The 27,808-nt window shown below is 34.6% G+C and overlaps 2 protein-coding genes across 3 annotated transcripts; both read right to left on the reverse strand.

Moving 5' to 3' along the window:
- Positions 1-453: 453 nt before the first annotated feature.
- LOC137487295 (serine/threonine-protein kinase pim-2-like) lies at positions 454-4,557 on the reverse strand. Of its 2 annotated transcripts, XM_073931675.1 has the most exons (8): positions 3,327-4,557; positions 2,476-2,739; positions 2,083-2,177; positions 1,948-1,998; positions 1,498-1,873; positions 1,202-1,378; positions 895-983; positions 454-742 (listed from the first exon to the last, which is right to left on the reverse strand). In XM_073931675.1, exons 1-8 carry the CDS (start codon positions 3,517-3,519, stop codon positions 731-733), a joined length of 1,257 nt encoding a protein of 418 aa, XP_073787776.1. In that variant the 5' UTR covers positions 3,520-4,557; the 3' UTR covers positions 454-730. The 2 variants fall into 2 exon arrangements, with proteins under 2 accessions (XP_073787776.1, XP_068071310.2); XM_068215209.2 differs by having other exon boundaries at positions 454-983.
- A 7,710-nt stretch (positions 4,558-12,267) lies between these two features.
- pimr75 (Pim proto-oncogene, serine/threonine kinase, related 75) lies at positions 12,268-27,175 on the reverse strand. Its single transcript, XM_073931700.1, has 9 exons — positions 26,880-27,175; positions 26,029-26,292; positions 25,634-25,728; positions 25,499-25,549; positions 25,043-25,418; positions 24,747-24,923; positions 24,441-24,529; positions 21,816-24,288; positions 12,268-16,960 (listed from the first exon to the last, which is right to left on the reverse strand). Exons 1-8 carry the CDS (start codon positions 27,070-27,072, stop codon positions 24,277-24,279), a joined length of 1,257 nt encoding a protein of 418 aa, XP_073787801.1. The 5' UTR covers positions 27,073-27,175; the 3' UTR covers positions 12,268-16,960; positions 21,816-24,276.
- Between the last annotated feature and the right edge of the window lie 633 nt (positions 27,176-27,808).

Genomic DNA, 27,808 nt, shown 5'->3' on the forward strand with positions numbered 1-27,808 from the left:
AGTCTTATAGATGTGGAAATGTCAGACCAGTAGATCTTGATTTTACAGGAACTTTTTTTTTGGTCCCGAGAGGAAAATGACCCCGAAGTTATTGTAGAAGAATAAAAAATACAGTCTGTACAGTATAAACATCATTACTTATATATCTTCTTAAAGAGTTATGTTCAAGCCTCTGTGTGTGTATGTGTGTGTGTGTGTGAGAGTGTCTGCACAGTCCTCTACCCACTTTTTACTACATTGTGCTTTAATTACTCAATTTGTTCACAATTTCCCAAAACCTTGCTCAGTTACAGTCACATCAGTTTATAAGTGTGTGTGTGTATGTGTTTAGTTGTCCTGGTACTTAAGTGTTCAAGTAATTTGTTTAAGTGTTTCATTCACTGCTGTCTGCTTTTTCAGCATCTTGGCTGATTTGATATATTTTTGATGAAAACAGGACTGGTGCGACAAATATATTTTATTCATGTTTTTATTTACAAATGTTTTCATTGTTGGGGCTGTGCCCTCTTCTCAGGATCTTTTGTGTCTTTTCCAGGATCTTTTCTTGAGGCTTGATCTTTTTTTCTGGATCTTCTGTTGTTGCTGTGACCTTTTTTTTAGGATTTTTTGTTGCTGATGTGTCCTTTTTTAAGCTCTACTGTTGAATCTGTAACTTTTTTAGCGTCAGGAACTGTGGTGCTCAGTAGTGTAAACAATCTTTCCCATCCATTTGCACTACATTCCTTATTGCTTATTCCTTGACCTGAAACATTCAGACACACACCAAATCAAGGTTATTGATTCAGATTCGTCACAATAAACAAAAACCATAAAATGTACAATAAAAAAAACTTTTTTCAAATGAAAGGAGAATCTATTTTCCAAATCATTAGAAGCTGATCTACAGTTCAGTACCTTAAACCATTGATGGAGAATGATTTCTTCCAGAGGAATCCGCTGGCTTGGGTTTTCCTGCAGGAGAGCTTGAATCAAGTCACAGCATTCTGTGCAGAACGATGGTGGGAAGAAGTGAGAGAAACACATCATCAACTTCAACTTTACATCTGCTGTCATTTTATTAATCTATAAGATCTGACTCTACTCTCCTTTAGAATCAGAACATTGTCACCATTATCCAATATCCAACTCTTAGTTTTAATCCATGATTTTGTATGATTTAAACTACAACTGCTCGTCTATGATGTGATGAATGACATCTTACCTTCTGACAATCCAGGCTCAGTCCAGTTTCCATCATCGATCCTCTGCGTGTCCGTGACTTCAGGAAATCGTTGACACAGCAGCAGGAATAACAGAACTCCTAAAGACCATACAGTGGATGGTTCTGCATGGTATTCGTCGTCTAGGTAGTACTCCGGTGGGAAGTACTCCTTTGTGCCTGAAGGAACAAGATTTGGTCTCAGCATGAAACACTAAAGCATGTTTTCTCTGTAACATGAAAATACATGATTGGTCAAATTGACAGTACAGACTACAGGTGTTAAGTTTAATACATACCACAGAAACTGTCATAGCCAGAATCCTGGAGAAGAGCCCCACAGCCAAAGTCAATTAGCTTGACCTCCAGCGTGTCCGTGTTGACCAGCAGGTTCTCCAGCTTTATGTCTCGGTGAAATACCCCACGTCTGCAGCACATGAGACCGGCCGTTGTTGCCTGCTCCATGATCTTTTGAGCCTGGAGTTCAGTGATGGAGCCGAGAGACATTATGAAGTCCAACAGATCTACACATGGTGAAGGTCTTTCCAGGATCATGATGTAACAATCCTGCTGGTCCTGCCAGTCCAGAAGCTCAATAATCTCTGGAACCTTGCCACCTCTATGAGCCAGTATCAACAGGCCGATCTCTAAAGGAAGGGGCTCAGGATGACCAGCCTAGAAGAAAGATTAGTTAGGCGGTGTTGCTTCCCCAAATATACTGTTGTCAGTGCCTTTACATGTTTACTTACGATGTTGATGTATTTCATGTTCGATGGCTTTCTGGCAATTTTTACTGCCACCTGCTCAACAAAACAACACTTCTGTTATAATCACATCAAATGCACTAAAAAGTGAACATAATATATGATAAAGGGATTGTTCACCTCAAGGCCATCCTCCAAGTGCTTCCCTTCATAGACGCTGCCAAATCCTCCCTCTCCAATCTCCTTGCCGAGTTCATACCGGTCCAGAATGTCACCTGTTAAAAGATGAATAATTGCAGCTGATGTGAAATGTCAAGCACTGACAGACACGTGTGTAATGTTTGAGGTGGAATAGACATATACCTATATTCAATAATTCAATACATCGTGAAAATGAACCTGCACAATACTGATATGGTGGACACTTCAAAATACAGCAAACAGTGATTGAAACTTTGAGTGCTTTTAAAAATATATATTTATATTTACAGAACTTAATGTAATGTACTCTACTGCATACTGAAGAGGATCATGAGAGAAGGCCACACATTCTCAAATGACCACTAGATTTACCTTCAGAACTCTTCTTGTGGATCTGAACAGAAGTCTGGTCCTCCTGACTAGAGCTGCTGCTGGACTTCTGGACTTTACAGGAGAGCAGCTTTTCAGGACTGTCAGTCCTTCTCCTCTTTCTCTCACTTTCCTCAGCAACATCAGTGGACTGAAGGCTGGTGATGGATATTTGAGGTGTATGAGGATGGAAATCGTTCACATGAGAGCTGTGACAACTTCGTTTTCTCTTTTGGCCACAGAGAAAAGTCATCCACTGGTTGTCATCTGTATTTAGAGATGTAAGACATGCATTAATGATAATGATAATGGCTTATAAAATTGATTTGTGTTTTGATGTAAAGTGTAAAGACACACTTCATCTTAGAGATCAGAAACAGTCATGAATTGGGTTTCTTATAGTGAATGCTCATAATTTGCCCTCAACAAATCTGATTCATACACATTTTATGCCCATTATTGAGTCCATTGAATATTGATATTTATACCATTTTTATATTTCAGTGATATTATTAATAATCTGCAATTATTTAAATGATTTATGTACAATACAGATTGTTGTTAAAGTTTTCTCTTTTAGTGGATAAATTATGAGAAACTTTGATTACCAAACAATTGGTTCTACTTAGATTTGTGTTAGAAACCTAAAACAAGTTAAAAAGTTATTTTTTTATTGTATGTGTTCAGTTTTTAGTTATTTTACTCTCAAAATCATTCCTCATAAATCTGCAGACTTTTTAACAAAATTCTCAGCAGAAATAGCAAAACAGAATCTGTCTGGGCCGATATGTACATGTACAGAGATCTAGTGAACACAAAACATGGTCAGATTGACAAACAGTGACTGGATTTACCCTCAGCGTAAAGGGAGAGCGGCTTTTCAAAACTCTCCCACCTCCTCTTCTTTCTCACTTGTATCTCAATCTCCTCACCAACACCAACAGGTGAATGGTTCTCAGCCACATTGGCGCTGGATGTTGGAGGTGTACGAGTATGGAAATCATACACCTGAGTTCCTTGAGAACAACGCTTTCTTTTCAATGCCATAATAACAGAATTCACTGGGAACACTACTATTACCAACTGCAATGAGAAGACGCAATGAGGAGATTCTGAACTGTCTTCTACTTTTAATCCTGCGTTCTTCTGTTTCTATGACAGCGCATTCCGGAACACTTGTTTACATTCAAAATCCCAGCACCATATTGGACAAGCTATCTAAACTAGATATATAATAGACAGACAGTTAGATACAAGCTTTAATCTTTAATCTTTCACTTCTCAATAATAAGGAACAGTATTTTCACCACAAATATCTACATAAATACAAGAAATAAACTTGTAAATACAACACCAAACTGATTCTGAAACATTATTGTCCAGAAACTAAATAAAACACTGTCATTTTAAGATTAGATAATCTCAAGTAATTTTGATTTAACTGAAGAAAATTCTATTAAATGTTGTAATTGCTAACAGAACAAACTTAAAATAACATTATTAGGCCTACATTTAGTCATGTGACATATGTGTAAAGTAAAACATAAAACTAAGACTAACATTATTATCCAGTAACAAAATGAAACAAAGTAATTTAAAGCTTATTTATATACAGTAGATTTTAGCTGAAAATAAGTTAGATTTATATTTATATATGAGCAATTTCAGTGTTATGGATGTGACATTTGTAGCAAAAACTCAAAACATAAATTCACATAGAAAATATTTGTTTAACACTTCATTAAACTGTTTCCAGAACAACTGACCACAGAGTTATGGGATCAGAAAAATATCGTTCTGTATACGTTTTGAACTTTAAATGAAAATACTTTGTAGAAATTCTGTGAAATAAACTGCACGACCTAAAATAAGTAATGATCATCAAAATGATAAGAGTTGGCTCTCTATAAAACAAAAATGATTGATTTTATTTTATTTAATATTTTTGCCTTTATGAGGAAAAAGTGTCGTTATGGATGTGACCGATGTGAAATTGTTACTTGTGTGACTTTGGTAAATCAAATATAATTGTTTGAAAAAGCCGACAGAGACATTTTTGAGCATTTTTTAAGTTCTGTAAAATACTTGCTTAAAAAAAAAAAAAAAAAAAGAAACGGGTTCTGTATTTTGGTGAAAACTTAATTTTTTTCATGGCAAGGTTGACATTTGCATGGAATTGCTAAGATATGTTATATGTATAAGCATTAAGACTATATTTAGAGTCATCTTTGTTGGAGAGAAGAATTTATTTCAATCAAGTAACGTTTATATGTGAATTATGTATAGCTATCACTATTTTCTATTATTGTTGGAAACACTCACATCTTATTACAGTAACTCGATGTTTTTCCTGCAAAGACAAGTATGAGGGAGGTGACGACCTCTATCAAATTTTGTACAACCTCCACCTTTTAACAAAAATCAGGCAGGCGATCACTACTGACAGACCCTAAGTAATGCTCAAGTGCTGGTCATGTATTTAATTACATTTAATGTTAACAGTTTAAAATAAGATCATGTTTTGATAAGATTCCAGCAATAATACAAAATGTGTTTATTTCCCGTAGCAAACGTTTCATCATGACTACTAAATGAATAATGCCTGAATAGTGTCATGTGCTCATTCAAAACTTTAAATCAAGCATTGTCAGCTGTAGTCACCAAGCAGTGTTTAAAATAGTTTGTTTGCATTTATGTCTTTAAAATGTTTTGTGTATGAAATATTTGACCTCTCAGATGAGTGTCACTTTTACCTCAGGCCAGGCCCGTGCAGAGACTTTCGTCTTTTCCTCTCTGTCTATCAAGCTGGATGGCTTGATAACCTCCTCAACCCCTGTTGTAAGTAGAAGGTGGGAGAGCTGTGTGAGAGCTTAAATGTATTAAAATAAAATACTATATATAATAAAATATTTTGAAAATACTACAAAATGCTAATAAAAGGGAGCATGAAATGTCTTCACAAACCTTCTATCAATAGGCCTATTTGATCAATCCCTCCACCATTAAACTGGCTTAGTGTAGTAAACCATGTTTGACAGCAACAGCGTTTCTCTGAGCAAGTTTAAGTCAGCTTCTCTGTCGACTCATTCACGTCTACTAAACATAAAACATGTAACTTTTGTTTCTCTTTGATTTTAAGTTTTATACAGAAAGTATTGTCTTGAAGATGATCCCTTTAACGCTGTAAAAATCATTCACAGCACATAATGAGTTGGAATATGATACTATATCTCTTGATTGCTACCATCTCTAAAAGTCTTATATTTCAACATTTTTGCAGTTGAAATCTTTAATACTGAATGTAAAATCATGATTTCTGAAAACTACTAAAATCTCTAGTTTTAGTCATTTCTATATTTCTTTACAATTGTACTCTTCAACACACAGTATAAAACATACTGTACTGTACATGAAGTATACAAGAAGACATTTACAATAGGGGAGCGCAGGGCACAAAGTAACGTGGGGTGAAGTGTAACACAGAGTTTTAGGGTATTTGCTCAGGCTTGATCATGGCATACTTCCGAGGTTTTCACCACAGTGTCAGCAGATGTCTTCCTGGCAATTATTGAATAAGTTCGGTGAAATATGGATGAGAAACACAAGAGAAACCATTTTTTATTATAGTCAATATTTTTTTATTTAAAATAATCTGTGAAAGTATAAATGTGAAATCTTGTATTGTTGTGATCACCGTCTTCTAGGCTAAAAGATAAAACCATTTTGAAAGATGTAAGAAACACACAGTGACTGCTAGCCAGTTTTGAGGAAAACATGACACAGTGGGGTTAGTTGTAACAGGGTGTTAAAATTAAGCCACACACTGTTGAACACCAATTAAACTAACACAACATTTTTTAATTTTGAGAACTTTTTTAATAAAATGATTTTTAATCGATTTTTTTTTTTTGACAAAAATATTTTGTAGGGTCCAGCCAGTTGGTCCAATGATGGTATCCAATGGTGGATGAAGGTTCACTGCATGTTCGGTCTTTCCAGTGCACAATGTTGATTTATATTAAACTTAACTCATATCTGACTTCAATTTTAGTATGAGGTGGTTTAGAATATTAATATGTTTATCCTCGTTTTATCTGACTCCAATTATAAAATATTGAGAAGGTTATTTTGTTTCCGTTCACATTAATTTAGATTATGATTGAATATTCTCTTCGGTTCATCATTTTATGTTATTCTCGTTCATTGGGATCTCTATAACATCCTGAATCTTGTACCGGCCGAGTATACAATTTCTTAAGCACAAGCATGTCAGTCTTGGTCACTAAACAGTGGCGATTGACCGCTATCCTAAAAAGGCAGAACCCTACTTACTCAGATTAGGATATTTTTTATGCGGTCCCCATAGGTCTGCTACCTCCTAAATCAGACAGAGCTATTTAGTCATATAACGATCATTACTATAGAATTAAGCAGACCAGTCGTACTTAAACTAGTAGTAACTTTGAATAATCACTATACTATCTAAATAGTATTAAAAGTTTATCGGGTGAAGGACTATCCCCTTAGATATCCTTTTACAGCCTAAGTATACATGAATAAATGCCAATTTGTTAGTCGGAGCTCTAGAGACATCGTGTAGCGTGCCGCAATGCTCGGTCTACCGTTTTCTAGTCCGCTACTAACCTGAACAGGGGCTTGTGGTGCTATGAAATTACCACAATCTATAATAACACGAACTCTGTTTGAATCATTCAAAACATAACAATTTATTAGTCAGGTAAATGTATTATGCCAATTCAATCAGTCAATTCATAAACGATCAATACAAAACATCAAATTATCAAAGATAAATCCAAGATGAAAAAGATGCATTCCTGACTTTGAAATATACATAACATGGAACAAGCCATGTTATGGGCTGATCTGGTTAGGCAGAATCGCGCTGAGTTTTTCTCAACCCTTACCTTAAATAATCCAAGAATTCCCTCAAGGAAGGGGGTGTGTGTGTAAAAAGTCACACCCTTCACAGTGGTTCAAAAGATGCCTGAAGTTATATATTTATTGTTTTGATTATGTCTATTTCTGAGAGAATGAGACCATTGTACCAATCGCACTGAGACATTTCAAATGATATCAAACATGATAGTTAAAGTCAGTTTGGTTAATCTAAAACATTCAAACATTGAAATGACCATATGCGTGAGTTGGGGGGATGAAGCTGAGTTTCAGCATACTCAGATGCAAATGCAGCAGGAACTGGTTTTTCCCGCATTCCCCTTGCTGAGTTGTGAAGTTACCAGTCTCTGTTTTCAGCTCATGTTTTGAATTGTCAAATATATCAGAATATTTGCAATATTTCAATTCTTACAATTTTATTGCTAATACTCTAAATAAAGGCATTGTATAATAATGGATAATAATCCAAATAAATTCAAATGTATTTATCCAATAAATAAGTAAACATACTGTGCTATGTAGAATAAAAATAAATTGATCTAGGTACTGAGAAAATATAGGTGTTATTTAAAGTAAACTGGATTTAAATTGTGTGTAATCTGCCTTTTTAAGCATGTGTTACAACTAACCTTCTGTCTGTTACAGCTTGCCCCGCAGGTGGGGTAAATAGTAACATTTTTACTTCTGGCACTTTTGGCAACACTGCACAGAAACCATAGGTTCGGCGATCATAATTTCAGAGCTCATTTGTAGGAGAGGCTTGTGTTTTGTTTGTAAAAACAAATGGTTTGTCTAACCCCAATACTTTGTTTATTATTTGACCAAGTGTTACTTTGTGCTCCGCTCTGCCCTACTGTAATCCATCTAATTACATTGTTATAACAAGGCAAATACAATGTTGTTAATTAATAATTATAATGTAATGACATAATAATGATATCCAAACTAAAAGTTTGTAATTACATATGTACTGTGTATATTTAAGTATAAATACACAAATACTGTACTTGAAATACACAAATAAACAATAATAAATGCAATAGCAATGTACAGTTGAAGTCAAAATTATTAGCCCCCCTGAATATTTTCCCCCAATTTCTGTGTGATGAAGAGAGATTTTTCTCAACCCATTTCTAAACATAATAGTTTTAATAACTTATCTATCTCTAATAACTGATTTATTTTATCTTTGCCATGATGACTGTAAATAATATTTGACTAGATATTTTTCAAGACACTTCTATACAGCTCAAAGTGACATTTAAAGGCTTAAATAGGCAGGTTAGGGTAATTAGGCAAGTTATTGTATAACAATGGTGTGTTCTGTAGACTATCTGGAAAAATATAGCTTAAAGGGGTTAATAATTTTGTCTTTAAAATGGTTTTTAAAAAATTAAGAACTGCTTTTATTCTAGCTGAAATAAAACAACTAAGACTTTCTCCTGAAATAAAAATAATCAGACATACTGTGAACATTTCCCTGCTCCGTTAAACATAATTTTAAGAATATTTAAAAAATAAAAATAATAATAAAAAAGGGGGGCTAATAATTCTGACTTCAACTGCAAGTACAAAGTAATGACATAGTAAGTTTGTAAGGACATGTGTACTGTACTGTGTATATTTACCTGTACAACTATAAATAACCAAATACTGTAAGAAAGAAACGTTTAGAAATATTATCTTGTATGTAACTACAAATGCTAATAATTCTAACATGCTAATGACATGCCAATCATGCTAGCATCATGCAATTCATATGCTAATCATGCTAATGACATGCTAATTTATACAGAAAACATAATGAGATGCCAATCATGCTAGCAACATGCTATTCATATTCTAATCATGCTAATGACATGCTAATTCATGCTAGAACTGTGTTAATAACATGCTAAGTCATGCTAGAATCATGTTAAAACATACAAATTCATTGTAGAATCATGTTAATGACATGCCAATTTATGCTACAATTATGCTAATTCATGCTGGAATTATTCTAACATGCTAATTTGTACTAGTATCATGTTAGTAACATGCTAATCCATGCTAGAATCATGCTAAAGGGCTATGACCCCCCCACCCCCCGTTTTAGCAGGGTGTTTTCACATCTCTACTTTGGAAAAAATCAGAAAAGTGGGCGTGTCCAGTTTTGTTTGGGGGGGGGGAGGGTGTCGGAGGAAGGAAAAAGGGATGGTCCATAAATCTTTGCATAAAAATGGGAGTGTCAGTTTGGGCACGCGCTGATTTTCCCTCAGGCAAAACAAACACAGACGCAGAAGAGAAAGACAGTCACTGTTTTTACATGGATATCGGTAATCAAATTATTTGCCAAATTATTAAATAGTGAACTTTAACTGCAGTTTGGCTTCTTTCATTCAGGAATTTCATTCATGCCCCTGGTGACAAACGAGATATTTCATTCGAGGAATTGCTGGAAGCGTGTATTTTTCATGAAATGTTTGTTACCGCACAGCGAATGAGAGACAAAAAACCCTCCACATTTCTCTGTAACTTAAATGCACTCAGTAGGTAGCGTCAGAAAGCTGCGTGTGTTATTCCTGTCACAAAATGCGACGGTAAGTTTGGTTGTGGTGCTTAAACGTTTACACTCAGAAGAGCAGCATTTACAGCAGATTTTTCTGTCCATAATATTGTAGTGATGATAATGTACGGTAAACTTTATTGACTTAGAAATCATTTGACTAAGGTCTGTCTTAAAACTCTGAAAAAGTACAGCGGACAGATACAAACTAACTTTGCCTCTGAATAAACAAACAAAGACCACTAGTCGCTCACTTACCAAATCTGTAAAGACAGAATAATCAACACAAACTGGATCAGCGTCTTTATTAAAAGGAGACGAGCAGCAATTCCAGATTTCACCATTTCCAAATGAGAAAAGCTCTCGGGGAAAAAAACACGTATTTCTGTCGCGCGTCGCGTGCACTGATCCACACGTGAGTCCAGCTGCGCTCTCATAGAGGGGAAATGAAAACAAAATCCTTACTGCAGCAAATTATATAAGCAACACTGACGACCCGTAACTCCAAACAATTCATGTTCTCCCACTTAGCAACACAACGTGGCGTCTCTCTGCCATCTGAACACTGTAACTGGTAAACAGTCTTGGAGGCTATCATGCATATTAATGAAGTTTCACTGCATACATAATAGAGCGCGCTGATTAGTTTGAACCAAGTCTTACTCATGAAAGAAGGCAGTGTTTTTAGCAGTGTGGGACACACATACGACTGTTAACAGCTCAGCTTGTGACCCTTTAATAACATGCTAATTCATGCTATAATTATGCTAATCCGTGCTAGAATCATGTTAATAACATGCTAAGTCATGCTAGAATCATGCTAATTCATGCTATAATTATGCTTATAACATGGTAATTCATGCTAGATTCATGCTAATAACATGCAAATCTATGCTAGAATCATGCTAATTCATGCTAGAATCATGTTAATAACATCCATCCTAGCTTTATGGTAAAATGCAAATTCATGCTAAAATTATGCTAAATACATGCTAATTTGTACTAGAATCATGCTAAGTGATGCTAGAATTATGTTAATAACATGCTAATTCATGCTAGAATCATGCTAAAACATGCCAATTCATGGTTGAATCACAATAATGACATGTTAAATCATGCTAGAATCATGCTAATAACTTGCTAGGTCATGCTAGAATCATCCTAATAACATGCTAGATCATGCTGGAAGTATGCTTTTAACATGCTTGATCATGCTAATAACATGCTAAGTCATGCTATAATCATGCTAATAGCATGCTAATTTATGCTAGAATCATGCTAATAACAAGCTAATCCATGCTAGAACAATGGTAACAACGTGATAATCCTAGCTAGAATCATGTTAATAACATGCTAATCCACCCTAGATTCAGGATAATATCATGCTAATTCATGCTAGAATCATGCTATAAAATGCTAATTTATACAAGAATCATGCTAACAACATGCTAATCCATGCTAGAATCATGCTAATAGCAAGCTAATCCATGCTAGAATCATGCTAATAACATGCTAATTTGTACTAAAATCATCCAAATCGCATGTTAATCCATGCTTGAAGTATGCTACTTCATGCTAGAATGATGCTAATAACATGCTAATTCACACTGGAATCATGCTAACAACATGATAATCCTCTTTAGAACCATGTTAATAAAATGGTAATCCATCCTAGATTCATGATAATAACATGCTAATTCATGCTAGAATCATGCTAAAACATGCTTAAATCATGCTAATAACATGCTAATCCATGCTATAATCATGCTAATAGCATGGTAATCCATGCTATAATCATGCTAATAACATGCTAATTTGTACTAAAATCATCCAAATAGCATGTTAATCCATGCTTGAAGTATGCTAATTTATGCTAGAATTATGCTAATAACATGATAATTGGTACTAGAATCATGAAAATAACAAGCTTATCCATGCAATAAACATACTAAAACATGCAAATTTACACTGGAATCATGCTAACAACATGATAATCCTTGCTAGAAACATGTTAATAACATGGTAAACCATCCTAGATTCATGATAATAACATGCTAATTCATGCTAGAATCTTGCTAAAGCATGCTTGAATCATGCTAATAGCATGCTAATCCATGCTTGAATCATGCTAATAACATGCTAATTTGTACTAGGATCATGCAAATAGAATATTAATCCATGCTTGACGTATGCTAATTAATGCTAGAATTATGCTAATAACATGCTTATTTGTACAAGAATCATGAAAATAACAAGCTAATCCATGCAATAATCATGCTAAAACCATGATAAATCACACTGGAATCATGCTATCAACATGATGATCCTCGCTAGAATCATGTTCATAACATGGTAATCCATCCTAGTTTCATGATAATAACATGCTAATTCATACAAGAATCATGCTAACCCATGCTTGAATCATGCTAATTACATGCTAATCCATAAAATCATGGTAATAACATTCTAATTTGTACTAGAATCATGCTAATTGCATGCTAATCCATGCTTAAATAATGCTAATAACATGCTAATTCGAACTAGAACCATGCTAACAAACAGTGTTATGCAAGTTACTTCCAAACTATCACATTACACATTACTTGTTACTGTTATTTTAAAGTAATCCTTTACCTTACAATATTACTGTCTCTGAATTGTAATATTTTACATTTTACTCTTATATTACTTTTTAGTTACTTTCACCTAAATAACTATACATTTAAAACTTTTAGTTGTAAATTGACTAAATGAAGTGCAGAGCATTTTACATCCATTAGAAAGCAATATGATTTAGCATTATGACTGTGACCAATGCAGGCTATAACAATATAGTATATAATTGTCAACGCGAAGGCTCAAGACAATGCAAGAAAGGATGACAGTCAGAATCACAAATGATCTGAGGGTGCTTTCACACCTGTGAATCGATTCAGTTGTTCAAAAACAGACATTACAATTGTTATATTGTTGTTCTTTGCTCTTGGTGCGGTTCGCTTTAAAATTGCAAAGTTTCTAAACAGACCAAAAGAGCTAAAACAAGTCACATGTGAGTAAACTCTCCTCACATTGGTCAAAGTTTCATGGTTTATTTTGCAGATGAATGACCTCCCGCCCTACTCATAATTCTCTCTTCATGTAGCCGTATGCCTTTTACATATCCATAAAACAATGTGATATAACCGGGCTCGGATTATATCACTTTCTCACTACAATCGATCCGCTCCAGAGTTTTTTTTCAATCGAGCCGAGACCACCTCATTCAAGCAATTTCAAAGCAATTGATCCGAGCTAGATTGCTGCATTCAAATATGCCAAATGAACAGCGCTAACTGGGCAAACGAGACAGCTTCCAAAACAAAAGTCTAGGTGTGAAAGCCCCCTCAGTCTGTTTAAAGTATGGGTGAGGTACAGTGATTATCTGGCAATATCTGTGAATAGCTTGGGTATATTGATATTAGACAAAACAAGCCTATATTTGCCATTACAAGATGCATTTTGTTTTCTTTTTTTATTGTTGCCATTATTTTATTGACTTTAAATTCAAGTGGTTCACAACATAACGAAGTGAGCACGATGAACATAGCTTTCTCAATATAAAGTGCTATTAGAGGACCAACCCCTCAACCTGTCATTTTAGGCCATAGAAATGAACATATAGGCTAAAGCACTGCTTAAAAAGAAAACAGATAAAACAGAGATCTCTATGCCTCTAAAAGTATTATATCCGTGTAGATAATGAACATTCCATAAAGAATAAGATGACACACAGGCTGGCTCGACTGCTCTCCCTTTTACTTCGCTCTTTTTGATAACAACTACAACAACCAGGCATTTCCAGTACCAGTGTTGGGAGTAATGCGTTACAAAAGTAATGTATTACAGTAATGTATTACATTTTCTTGTAACGCAGTAGTGTAAGGCATTACTAATACATTTTCAGTAATATTTTGCTCGGTACATGTTCAGTAACGCGTGCGTTACAACACACTTTTCGCCCGCAAGACATTAACAAATAAAAAATACCACAGTTCTATTTTCTGTTCGTGGCTAGAGAATATATGCGCGTGCTGTCATTAATATCCCTCTGGCTATGGGACCTTTTTACTTTGAACGCGGAATGATTTCAGCTTCTGAGCTCAAGGTCCGGGGCTATTGGCTCAGCCAGGTTCGCAGTACGCGCAGCGGAAAATAGATAAAAATGAGCATAAGACAGTGCATTCGCGAGACGGACGTTAGTGCATGGCGTTATTTCACTGACAAATGTCGTAAGCTCATTCATGTAATCAGGTGAAAGAACGTGCCGGTTTCCTCTGTGGACAAAACTCCTCGCGTTCACTCAACACTGGCTGGGCTGCTCACGTGCTAACGACCTGCTCTCGCTCCGTCAGATAATGCAGACTCACAATCTGTGCCTTGTGTTTCCTCTTCCTTTCGTTCTGTTGCTCTCCAGAAATCCTCCTATTTAATTGTTATCCCAAGAATTTTTATATGGTTTATATATTGCTACACTATTTACTTACAGGTTAAGATAAATTCTATAATAAATACTAGTGTTTTTGAGTGTAAGGTATACTCCCTATGTTTTAGGCTGGCATTTATAATGAATGCTTAAGCATACTGTCGTATTAAGAATAGTGAACTCATAAAATTAAATATAAAGTGTAGTTTTACTACAGTAAAGTGTGGTGAATTGTTTTACAATCTACCCCATATTGTAAAAAAACTACAGCACTGGATCATTTGTTTATATTACACTTGTTGTGTTACCATAGCAACTATAGTATTACCACAACAGAGTAATTAAAGTACTTAATGACAATATGTGTGTTCAGGGGCCCTGTGGAACAGCTTCTTCTCAAAATGAAGATGATGGCAGGGAAAATGTCCTCCACAATCTCATCAACAATGTGGAAGACAACAGACACTAGTTCACTTTATTTTAGTTGCCATAAAAAAAAATGTGATTGATAATGAGATTTATTTGAAGAGTGAAGAGTACAGTAGGCTATAATACCTTAGCAAGTGTTTCTATTAGTTACATTTCTGCTTGGTTAGTTTTTATTTTTGTCTAAGTGCTTTTTATTTGAAATATCTCATCATATAACATATAGCCAACAATGTTATGGTTTATTAGATTAAAAATTATTTTCTGTCTATTTTAGCATTTTGGTTGTTGTTAATAAATAGTGTACTAATATAATTCATATCAAAAAGATTGAAAGGAAGAGGGAACACAAGACACAAATTGTGAGTTTGCATATAATCTCACTGAGAGAGCAGTGTACTGAGAGCAAGAAAACTTATGCGTGAGCAGTGCATATTTGAGAGATCGTGAGAATTTGAGCTTCATGATTTTGGCTAAAGTGAGAATCACGATTTTTTTAGCTTAAAATAAAGATCTCGATTTTCTCACGATTCTGTAGATGTAAAATAAAGATTAATATGAGTCTGCAATTATTATTGTTTTTTTTATCAAACGTGGTAAAACAACTACTAGTTTCTATAAAGATTTCTATTCTACTTATAATAATTCTGAATTTGAATTATGTTTGAGCTATAGGCCTATGCTTGCAACCTGTCCTTGACAACATTATTAGACCATTTCATTTATTCACTGGTAAAATCAACATTATACAGACTAGATTAGTTATACTGATACTGTAAACATTTATTTCACAACTGTGAACACAACTGTGTGTTCGCTATAAAAGAAAAAAACATATCAAATGCTTGTCGCAATCATAACTCTAAAATGAGATATGATTAAATGATGTGCACACTTTCGTTTTCATTTTCACTGCTAAGTGCTGTTCATATTTTGCGCGCGGCTCCCAAACAATCACTCTGTGCCACAAACTGATTATTATTAACAACTTTATTACCTGTTATCCACAGCCTATGCAGGTTCTGTTCACTAAAGTAGATGTGCGCATCTATCATTAAGTAGGGCGCACGCCTGTGGCAATCCCAGATTAATAAATGGACAAAGCCGAAAAGAAAATACAAAATTTTTTAATAACTGTCTCTTTTTCAACAAAAATGTGTAACATTTCATCTCAATGTCAAAAACGCCTCTAAATCATCATATTTACACACATTTTCAGTTTCAGGTTTCTGCTCAATTTTATGTGGTGCTGCATTATTTAGTCGACTCTAATGTTGTGTTTCATTCTGGTCTTTTACATTGTCAACAGAGCAGTCCGGCGAAATGACAAAGATAGCTGATCCTGATTGGCTCTTATGCTTGCATTGGAAATGCTGATTGGCTCAAGGCAAGGCAAGTTTATTTATATAGCACATTTCATACACAGTGGCAATACAAAGTGCTTTACATAAACAAGAATAAAAGAAACAGGTAAAATAAAAATAAAAACAAATAATAAAATGAGTAAAAAAAAACATAAAAACAGGTAAAATGTGATATAAAAGAATGAAGAAGAAGAGAAAAGAACCTTATAGAGTTAAGCTAGAGTTCGACTTTATAGATAAACCTTTTTTTGCTTTCTAAATACTAAGCCTTAAAATGTTGAGAATTTATAAATAAAATGCCACAATGTAAATAAGTTGTCATTTAATAAGAATATGTGAATAACTCAGTTTTGACAAAAATGTCATATACAACCGTATAATTTCAAGGTGATGATATAAAAAATAGCTCTCTGCTTTTGCTGCTATTACACATGAGTTGGAAGTTTTTGACCAGTGTGTAGACTGGAGTATTATTCAATATTTTTGTCTCATACTGATTAACTATGTCAAAGTTTGTAATTAACTATAAAGAGCACCAGCAGATCCGCTACTGGCATTTGAAACAGTCAATGAAGTATTTAAGGTATCGCCACTAAAAGACCTTTTTATGTTGTTTGTCTTATTTTCCTGTCTTATTTTGACTTGCTCCTGAATCCACCCTTACTATCGGTCTCTTGTTTCTTTATATTTGATGTATAATTTCCATCCATACTCCAAGCATTGATCGACATCTTCAGTATTCTTCAATTTTCTAGTCTCATCTCAAGCCTTGGCATACACTGTAAACCCTAATGCTGTAACTAATTAATTGAGTTGAGTTCTATTAACTTAAATCATTAAAATTCGTTTATCTTAATTAACCTTGATGAGTATTTAGAACTTTTTCTTATTTTTGAGTTTGTAAAAATTTAATCTTTCAAGTAAGGTGAACAATTCTGCTGGGTTTAATCTATACAAAATGTCTCTTTAAAGTTTCATTAACTCAAATTCTGTCAGCCTAGTGATTTTGCGTCTGACGTCATCCAGGTTCACGTACGTGCTCATGCTTCATTCGTTTTTTTCAAGATGGCGGATCGGCCTCGCTTCACACTACAGTAAGTAAAATATTTACAAATCCAAGAAATATTTAATGTATGTTTTAATTAATATAATCACAGTAACAGTTCAATGTAATGTAGAGTTAATCAGGGTGCGTTTACATGTCGTACATTACAGAAAACATGTTTAGCCTCACTTGTTGCTAACTAACGTTAACGTTACTGTTTAAAAAGTTAGAATCAGTGCAATGTTAGCGTTAGTTGTAATGTGTTAACTCTGAATTTTAACAGAGTGTGATAAAGACAAAAATATTTAAAATCGGCAGATTACATTTTTCAAAAAAATTTAAATCTTGGCGCGAGTATGCCTTTTCTCAGCCTGTGCTGAAGTTGTCATGGAGACGTGCGCTCTCACAACCGCATGTCATGGCGCTGCGCTGAACTCCATCCAGTCTGTGAATGTGGTATTATCTTCGCGATCTGTAGGCACTTCGGAAACGAAAGGCGCAAGAAACGTAATTTTGAAAGGCGCAAGAAACGCAAGAAACGGTATTTTCTGATGACGCGCAAAAACGTAGTCTCAAAACTTAACTCTGTCACACGCAGCTTGTTGCTTGCTGATCCATGTATGAGGATAGCCTGACGGAGAACATTTAAGCTGCGCTCCTCACCTGAGCAGGAACAGAGCAGAGCTTCATTTTACACTACCACATTGAGGTAAAGTTGGTTTTATATTCATACATTCATTTAGTAACAACTTGTGACTCGCTCCATAAATTGTTTACCATGGTTCTTTGTCTATTCGTTCTGAAATCACATGCAAGTATGACATGAAAACAACATTACACTAAATGCACTATTTTTTTTGACTGAACAATGTTGTACTTTGAAAGTCATTGGCTGCTAATATGATTTCACCATTAAGAATATGCAAAAATTACCTTTCTGAAATTATATTATTAAGGAGAAAGTCTGAATGTGTAAATATAAAACTAACTTTACCTCAATCACCAGCACTGATCAACACTTAATATTTCCTCGCGCTTAAGACGACATCTCTGCATATCAATGATTACCTGATTAATGCGATCAGTTAAGTGAGTTTAAATGTCATTTAGGTCAAATGTATTTTAAAGGTATGATAAAAGTTTTTTTTTTTTTCAATCTATTTTTTAAAATGTCTACTCTGGAGAGAATATAAACAGCCTAAAAAACAAAGTATGCATATCTATAACACATTAATACAAAATTATGTTATTAAATAAAATAATAACAAAACAAAATATTCAAGACGTGGTAAAGAAGACAGTTTTCTGATGTGCAAATTTTGTAGCTTAAAATATATTTATATCTTAAAAATATAAATATTTTAGTCTATATATTTTTACATCATTAGACAATAAGGTAAGTTTTGTTATTTCTAGCTTTTAAAATCAGGCCTTAAATTTCTTTGTCGTCCTATTCAGTTTTAGAAATTTCAATACTGTTTAAATCTGTGTTCATCGAATTAAAGCAACTAACATGATAATCAGCTCTATTGCTAACCATTTTGGAGGTTAACGTTAGACATCAGGCAATTGTACTACTTCCACTCTCAGCTAAATGACACTGTGACTTTGTGTACATACAGAATTGAAGGTCGGGTGTTGCTGACTACAGATAGGTTCTTAAATGGAGGCATGTGAAAGGTGGGTAAAATATTTATTTTGTACTACTATGCCTGGCATATCCAGATAAAATAAATATTACAGTGTATTTATCAATGATACTTTTGCAGCAAGGAAAGTGAAACTTCAGCTAGACCTTGAGTTCAGTTTACAACATGAAGATCCTGCTTTCAACATCTGATCAACACCTGATTTTCATCTGAGGTAAAAAATAGATAAGTAAATGAAACATAATAATAATATTAATACATTTTTTCTAGAATTGTATATTTTGTGGTGTGGGTTTGTTTTATGAAATTCTCTCTTGTTTCTTTTTGCTGTTTGCAGAGTACCAACATGTTACAAATGAGAATTTTCCCCACAAATTCTTTGCAAAACTGGACCACCACCTATTTCATTTGATGACAATTTTAAGGCAAACAGCATCCAAAACTGGCAAGACAGCAGATACCCTGGCTAATCTTTTAAAGGTTTATGATGAGCAGGTATGTTTGGGGTCACGTGTTAAAGTATACATTAAAATATAATTTGAATTATTATTATTTTTTTAATTTTTAAAAAATTGATTCTTGATTTCCAGGAACTGCATGATGTCAGTTCATGACGGACTACTGTTATCAGAGATCTTTTGGTCTTGCTGCGTGAGCGTGACTTAAGATTCTTTAGGAACACCATGGTAAGACTTCATTCATTCTTTTCACAATTAGGCATGTTTAATGAAAAGATGAAAGTTTTGAAAACTTTTACTTAATAACATATTTGTAATCAAGAATAGTTGATGAATCATATAATATTGGCTCAGTCATTTTGATACTGTCCTTACATTAATATCCTTGAATTATGTTTTTAGATTGATAATCCTGCTGACTGAAGATGCTTTATTGGCCCTGCATTCACTAAGGGTCTCTGTTGTCCTGAAGAATGAATTGGACACCACCCACAGCACACTTCCAGACCTTTCTTGTCTTGTATGGATTAATGTATGCTCTTCACATAATATATAGTAAAGGACTTTGAACTTGTGCAAAAAGTTTTGCTTGGCATGGATGATGGAAAATAAAAAGTCTCGTAGCATGGAAACCTTAAAGAATGAGTTGATGTAGAGCTTTTATTTTTTTTTAACTTAATAAAGACTGTCTCTGGGGTAGTAACTTCAAAACATTTATTTACCTTTAATTGGTAAGTATGCATTTTATTATATATAGGGATAGTTTGTCCAAATGTAAAATTCTGTCATTTACTAACTCTTCACTTGTCCCAAACCTGCTTGAATTTCTTGCTTCTGTTGAACACAAAAGTTAAGTAAAGCTGACAACCTGTAACCACTGACTTTCTAATAGGAAAACAAATACTGTGGAAATCGGTGGTTACAGGTCTCAGCTTTTTTTTTTTTTTTTCAACAGAAGAAAGAAACTCAAACAGGTTTGGAATAAGTAAATGACAGAATCATAGTTCAACCAACACTGTATATATATATATATATATATATATATATATATATATATATATATATATATATATATATATATATATATATATACATTGTAACGAGCGCACACATGCCACGTCGCCCTGGTCGCTAATTCAACCCAGCTGGACCATCATCAACACAGGATCGTTCACAGCTGGACGTCATCAAGTGGAGAGGCATATAAACCAAGCCCACGCAAGGAGAAGATGAGCTTCATTCACCCAATGACTCCATGCGCTAACGCTTGTCTCTCTGTCTCTCCACAGCAGACTCCAGCTCGTGACGATCCCACATCCGACTACTCACTGTCCTTCACTTACTTCCCGGAGCACCAGAGCACCTCACCTTGAAGAAGAGCACCGTTTACACCCCATTCACGTTGTAAATAAAGCACCCTCCGGGGACTTGTCTGTAAACTTATCCAACTGTGTCGCTGTTTTCCCTCTGCCTCGCTACAATATATATATATATATATATATATATATATATATATATATATATATATATATATATATATATATATAATCTGCTCTCCGTTAAACAGAAATTGGGGGGAAAATAAATGGGGGCGAATAATTCTGACTTCAACGATATATATATATATATATATATACACAGTTTCTGTGTAGTTTACACTAAACGAGTCACTTCACAGAATGTGCACTTATTATTTTTTTTAACGAATGCCTTAAGAGTAAGTTTTACACTTATTAATGTATTATTAAATTTTATCAAACTTATAGTTGTTTTTTCTTGAGGCTCTTATGTCTGATATCATATTTACATTGTGGGTAATTTTTATTAATTTCAGAATAGTGTTCATTTTCAATCTCTTTATGTCTAATAGTTTTTATTGTTTTAAGACATTTGTAATTGCATAGGAGACAAATTTGAAAGTACTGTTGGACATTTTTTCTTTAACAATAAATGTCTAAAATGGTATTGTCTGTGTGTTTTAAATTACAGATTTATTTTGACAGATTTATGGGGTTTAAAGATTAAAATAATGGCTAATTTTAATTGTGAAACTGACGATGGAGAAGTTAATTTTAAAAAATGCTATCAAAATGTATGAGCTGGGTGACTAAGTATGTAAAGGTGAGATAAATAATTAAAAATAAGTTAATTGTTATTAAAATGTATGAGCTGGGTGATTTAAGTATTTAAAGTTGAAAGAAATTAAAGCAATTAAGTTAATTGGTATTAAAATGTATGAGCTGGGTGACTAAGTATTTTAAGTTTGGAAAAATTAAAACAATTAAGTTAATTGCAATTAAAACGTATAAGCTGAATAACTTGGGTATTTTAAGTTAGGTGAAGTGTCTTGCATGAGTACAACAAACTCAAAACTTAATGTTTCTGTTTACTTAAAATAGATAATTTCATAACTTAAAAAATTTGACGTAACTGATTACCTCAAATTTTTTGAGTTTTGTCAACTTATTCGGGATTACAGTGTATAACAGCAATGTAGACTTCTTACAAAGTATTTTATCTAACCAGCCAGGTCAGAGGACATGGAGAGCTTTTGAGTGGAGGATTGGAAACAACTGTTTCCTGAGTTATTTGCCTTTTTTATCTTTTGAAGTGAATTTCTTTGTATATAAGCTGGCAGTTTGGATGTATTTTGTACCATTTTAAAGCAGTTTTAATAAGACTGCTGAGAGTACACTCAGCCTTGGGTAAGGAGCTTAACTTAAAAATGACACCTTATACATACTTTCCAACAGCTGATATTCCAATAGCTTTCATTTATTATTTTTTTTTATTAATATTACTAAAAAGCTAATATTTAATTGTCATGGATATAACATAGAGTGAAGATAAATATTTTCTCCAGTAAATATTATAACAAATAAATAACAAGTCTAGTATATCCAGATACATCAGAATAAAGTAGCTACTAGCTAACAATGTTTATAAATTACACTAAACTTTACTACGCCTGTCTTATCTGCCTCAGAGCTAACTTACTCGAACTGTCTCCATCACTGCTCTTACCAAATGTCCAGTCTGCATCATTCTCATGCTCACTAAAACTCATAAAAATTCTCATGGTCACTAAAAAATCTCATCCTCACTTTCATCTGCAGGAAGAGCCAGTTCTGTCCTTTTCTTCTTTCACTTATCATTGAACATGGTGGTGCTCCCTTATACACTGTTCCCTGTATTCATATCTATTCAAAAGTAGTATTGCCATTAAAACTAGATTTTATCCATAATGCAAATGTCATTAACATACACCTAAACAACAATATATTACTAGCATTCATGTTGTTATTGTTGCAACTTAAAAGTTCACAGCTGAACTTGCTAGCTAGCTAACCCATTGCAATATTGCACGTTCCTCTATCCCACAGTGTTGGCACTTGGAAACACATACATTTAAACGATTAACAGAAAACTTAAGTGATTAAAAAAGATTGAGTAGTGAATATGTCATCGTAACTTACTGGAGGTGATGTTACAGATTTCTTTGTTGATCTAACATGAGTTGATGCTTTGTCTTTATTGAAGTTTACATTTGCATTCAGCAACTACTCACTATGAACGCCAGACTGCCAGAAATCATGCCACAGAAAAACACTGCAGGTCATGTGACTAAACCAAAGCACATTATTGGCTACACTAAGGTCTTCTCTTTCCAACTAAAACAATTCAATGTTGGTCTTAAAGAAACAGTGACAGGGGAATGAACACAAATATCATGTTGCCATATGGCAACACCATGAGGAAGAGGGATAAGTGTGCGAAAAGCCTAGAAGCTGTCTGATGTTTGTATGCTTGAGATATTGAGATATCGTTCAGAATTGTTCACACACACACACACACACACACACACACACACACATGGAAATTTTCTTAGTTTATTTCTTAAGTTAATCAGGTTATAACGCCTATATGTATGACACAGTTAATGATGTTACGTAAGAGTGTGATTGTTAATGTTTTGAGATTGTAAGCAGCATGACCGACAAACTCTGTCCACTATATTTCAGTTGAATCCCGTTGGTCCCGCGACAGTCTTACATCTGTTAATTGTGTCTTGGATTTTAAAACTCAAAGGTCAAGTCTAGGTCATTCTCAGCGCTGGGTAAATCTAGCTTTTTTTTCACACTGCTTATAATTTACTAAAACTGAGTGTTGAGGGAAAACTGATCAAAGGTTAAAGGTCATTTAGGCCTTATGCGGTTTCAACACTTGTTCTGGAATGAACCAATTTTCTTTGCTTTTCCAGCAGAATGGCTAGTGTCTGTCCTCTAGTGGCCTCTGACTGATACTGTCTGAATTTACAGATATATACAAGCCTCTGTTTGTGTGTGTGTGTGTGTGTGTGTGTGTGTGTGTGTGTGTGTGTGTGTGTGTGTGTGTGTGTGTGTGTGTGAGAGAGAGAGAGAGAGAGAGAGTGTCTGCACAATCCTCTTCTTACTTTTTTCTACATTGTGCTTTAATTACTAAATTTGTTTACATTTCCCAAAACTTTGCTCAGTTACAGTCACATCAGTTTATAAGTGTGTGTGAGAGTGTGTATGTGTTTAGTTGTTCTGATGTTTAGGTGTTCAAGTGATGTGTTTAAGTGTTTCATTCACTGCTGTCTGCTTTTTCAGCATCGTGGCTGATTTGATGTGTTTTTTGAGGAAAACAGGACTGATGCGACAAAGTATATTTTATTCATGTTTTTATTTACAAATGTTTTCGTTGTTAAAGCTGTGCCCTCTTCTCAGGATCTTTTCTTGAGGCTTATTCTTTTTTTCTGGATCTTCTGTTGTTGCTGTGACCTTTTTTAGGATTTTTGTTGCTGCTGTGTCTTTTTTTAAGCTCTCCTGTTGAATCTGTAACTTTTAGCGTCAGGAACTGTGGTGCTCAGTAGTGCAAATAATCTTTCCCATCCATTTGCACTACATTCCTTTTTTTTTATTCCTTGACCTGAAACATACAGACACACACCAAATCAAGGTTATTGATTCAGATTCGTCACAATAAACAAAAACCATAAAATCCATCAAAAAAAAAAACTTTTTCAAATGAAAAGAGAATCTATTTTCCAAATCATTAGAAGCTGATCTACAGTTCAGTACCTTAAACCATTGATGGAGAATGATTTCTTCCAGAGGAATCCGCTGGCTTGGGTTTTCCTGCAGGAGAGCTTGAATCAAGTCACAGCATTCTGTGCAGAACGATGGTGGGAAGAAGTGAGAGAAACACATTATCAACTTCAACTTTACATCTGCTGTCATTTTATTCATCTATAAGATCTGACTCTACTCTCCTTTAGAATCAGAACATTGTCACCATTATCCAATATCCAACTCTTAGTTTAATCCATGATTTTGTATGATTTAAACTACAACTGCTCGTCTATGATGTGATGAATGACGTCTTACCTTCTGACAATCCAGGCTCAGTCCAGTTTCCATCATCGATCCTCTGCGTGTCCGTGACTTCAGGAAATCGTTGACACAGCAGCAGGAATAACAGAACTCCTAAAGACCATACAGTGGATGGTTCTGCATGGTATTCGTCGTCCAGGTAGTACTCTGGTGGGAAGTACTCCTTTGTGCCTGAAGAAACAAGATTTGGTCTCAGCATGAAACACTAAAGCATGTTTTCTCTGTAACATGAAAATACATGATTGGTCAAATTGACAGTCCAGACTACAGGTGTTAAGTTTAATACATACCACAGAAACTGTCATAGCCAGAATCCTGGAGAAGAGCCCCACAGCCAAAGTCAATTAGCTTGACCTCCAGCGTGTCCGTGTTGACCAGCAGGTTCTCCAGCTTTATGTCCCGGTGAAATACCCCACGTCTGCAGCACATAAGACCGGCCGTTGTTGCCTGCTCCATGATCTTTTGAGCCTGGCGTTCAGTGATGGAGCCGAGAGACATTATGAAGTCGAACAGATCTACACATGGTGAAGGTCGTTCCAGGATCATGATGTAACAATCCTGCTGGTCCTGCCAGTCCAGCAGCTCAATGATCTCTGGAACCTTGCCGCCTCTATGAGCCAGTATCAACAGGCCGATCTCTAAAGGAAGGGGCTCAGGATGACCAGCCTAGAAGAAAGATTAGTTTGGCGATGTTGCTTCCCCAAATATACTGTTGTCAGTGCCTTTACATGTTTAAGTCTACTTACGATGTTGATGTATTTCATGTTCGATGGCTTTCTGGCTATTTTTACTGCCACCTGTTCAACAAAACAACACTTCTGTTATAATCACATCAAGTGCACTAAAAAGTGAACATAATATATGTTAAAGGGATTGTTCACCTCAAGGCCATCCTCCAAGCGCTTCCCTTTATAGACGCTGCCAAATCCTCCCTCTCCAATCTCCTTGCCGAGTTCATACTGGTCCAGAATGTTACCTGTTAAAAGATGAATAATTGCAGCTGATGTGAAATGTCAAGCACTGACAGACACGTGTGTAATGTTTGAGGTGGAATAGACATATGCCTATATTCAATAATTCAATACATCGTGAAAATGAACCTGCACAATACTGATATGGTGGACACTTCAAAATACAGCAAACAGTGATTGAAACTTTTAGAGTGCTTTTTAAAAAATATATTTATATTTACAGAACTTAATGTAATGTACTCTACTTCATACTGAAGAGGATCATGAGAGAAGGCCACACATTCTCAAATGACCACTAGATTTACCTTCAGAACTCTTCTTGTGGATCTGAACAGAAGTCTGGTCCTCCTGACTAGAGCTGCTGCTGGACTTCTGGACTTTACAGGAGAGCAGCTTTTCAGGACTGTCAGTCCTTCTCCTCTTTCTCTCATTTTCCTCAGCAACATCAGTGGACTGAAGGCTGGTGATGGATATCGGAGGTGTACGACGATGGAAATCGTTCACATAAGAGCTGTGACAACTTCGTTTTCTCTTTTGGCCACTGAGAAAAGTCATCCATTGGTTGTCATCTGTATTTAGAGATGTAAGACATGCATTAATGATAATGATAATGGCTTATAAAACTGATTTGTATTTTGATGTAAAGTGTAAAGACACACTTCATCTTAGAGATCAGAAACTGTCATGACTCGGATTTCTAACAGTGAATGCTCATAATTTGCCTTCAACAAATCTGAATCATACACATTTTATGCCCATTATTGAGCCCATTGAATATTGATATTTATACCATTTTTATATTTCAGTGATATTATTAATAATCTGCAATTATTTAAATGATTTATGTACAATACAGATTGTTGTAAAGTTTTCTCTTTTAGTGGATTAATTATGAGAAACTTTGATTACCAAACAATTGGTTCTACTTAGATTTGTGTTAGAAACCTAAAACAAGTTATAAAGTTATTTTTTTATTGTATGTGTTCGGTTTTTAGTTACTTTACTCTCAAAATCATTCCTCATAAATCTGCAGACTTTTTTAACAAAATTCTCAGCAGAAATAGCAAAACAAAATCTGTCTGGGCCTATATGTACATGTACGGAGATCTAGTGAACACAAAGCATGGTCAGATTGACAAACAGTGACTGGATTTACCCTCAGCGTAAAGGGAGAGCGGCTTTTCAAAACTCTCCCACCTCCTCTTCTTTCTCACTTGTATCTCAATCTCCTCACCAACACCAACAGGTGAAAGGTTCTCAGCCACATTGGCGCTGGATGTTGGAGGTGTACGAGTATGTAAATCATACAACTGAGTTCCTTGAGAACAACGCTTTCTTTTCAATGCCATAATAACAGAATTCACTGGGAACACTACTATTACCAACTGCAATGAGAAGACGCAATGAGGAGATTCTGAACTGTCTTCTACTTTTAATGCTGCGTTCTTCTGTTTCTATGACAGCGCATTCCGGAACACTTGTTTACATTCAAAATCCCAGCACCATATTTGACAAGCTATCTAAACTAGATATATAATAGACACACACACACACACACACACACACACACACCTAAATGATTATAAATGATTCATTGTAAATATACTAATTTTTATTGTTTTAATTACTGTTTATCCTAAAAATGTACAGTTTATTCTGATCTATTTTTGTATTGATTTGTATGAATAATCAATGTTGAGTAATAATATAATATATTGAATATCAATGTGATATATTGAATATTATGATGTATTGTTGATATTTTATTTAATAATTATATATAAATATAATATTTTTTTTGCTACTACTACAATTTACTGTGTGTACTGTTTTTTTATTATTATTATATATGTATGTTACTTTTTATGTAAACTTTATAACTGCTTTGGCAACACATTTGTAACAATTGTCATGCCAATAAAGCAATTATTAAATTGAATTAATAGACAGACAGGCAGATACAAGCTATAATCTTTAATCTTTCACTTCTCAATAATAAGGAACAGTATTTTGACCACAAATATCTAAATAAATACAAGAAATAAACTTGTAAATACAACACCAACTGATTCTGAAACATTGTCC

Source organism: Danio rerio, chromosome 19 (assembly GCF_049306965.1).
Source record: "Danio rerio strain Tuebingen ecotype United States chromosome 19, GRCz12tu, whole genome shotgun sequence".
Classification (NCBI taxonomy): Eukaryota; Metazoa; Chordata; class Actinopteri; order Cypriniformes; family Danionidae; genus Danio; species Danio rerio.

Excerpts from the sequence above, each read along its gene's own strand:
- LOC137487295 (XM_068215209.2), bottom strand. The coding sequence starts at position 3,519 with ATGGCATTGAAAAGAAAGCGTTGTTCTCAAGGAACTCAGGTGTATGAT. Across the intron at positions 2,740-3,326 it reads GCTCTCCCTTTACGCTGAGG|ATGACAACCAGTGGATGACT; the intron begins GTAAATCCAGTC and ends CTCTAAATACAG. Across the intron at positions 984-1,201 it reads TGAGCCTGGATTGTCAGAAG|AATGCTGTGACTTGATTCAA; the intron begins GTAAGATGTCAT and ends CGTTCTGCACAG.
- pimr75 (XM_073931700.1), bottom strand. The coding sequence starts at position 27,072 with ATGGCATTGAAAAGAAAGCGTTGTTCTCAAGGAACTCAGTTGTATGAT. Across the intron at positions 25,419-25,498 it reads ACATGAAATACATCAACATC|GCTGGTCATCCTGAGCCCCT; the intron begins GTAAGTAGACTT and ends TCTTTCTTCTAG. Across the intron at positions 24,924-25,042 it reads TGGCTATGACAGTTTCTGTG|GCACAAAGGAGTACTTCCCA; the intron begins GTATGTATTAAA and ends TTGTTTCTTCAG.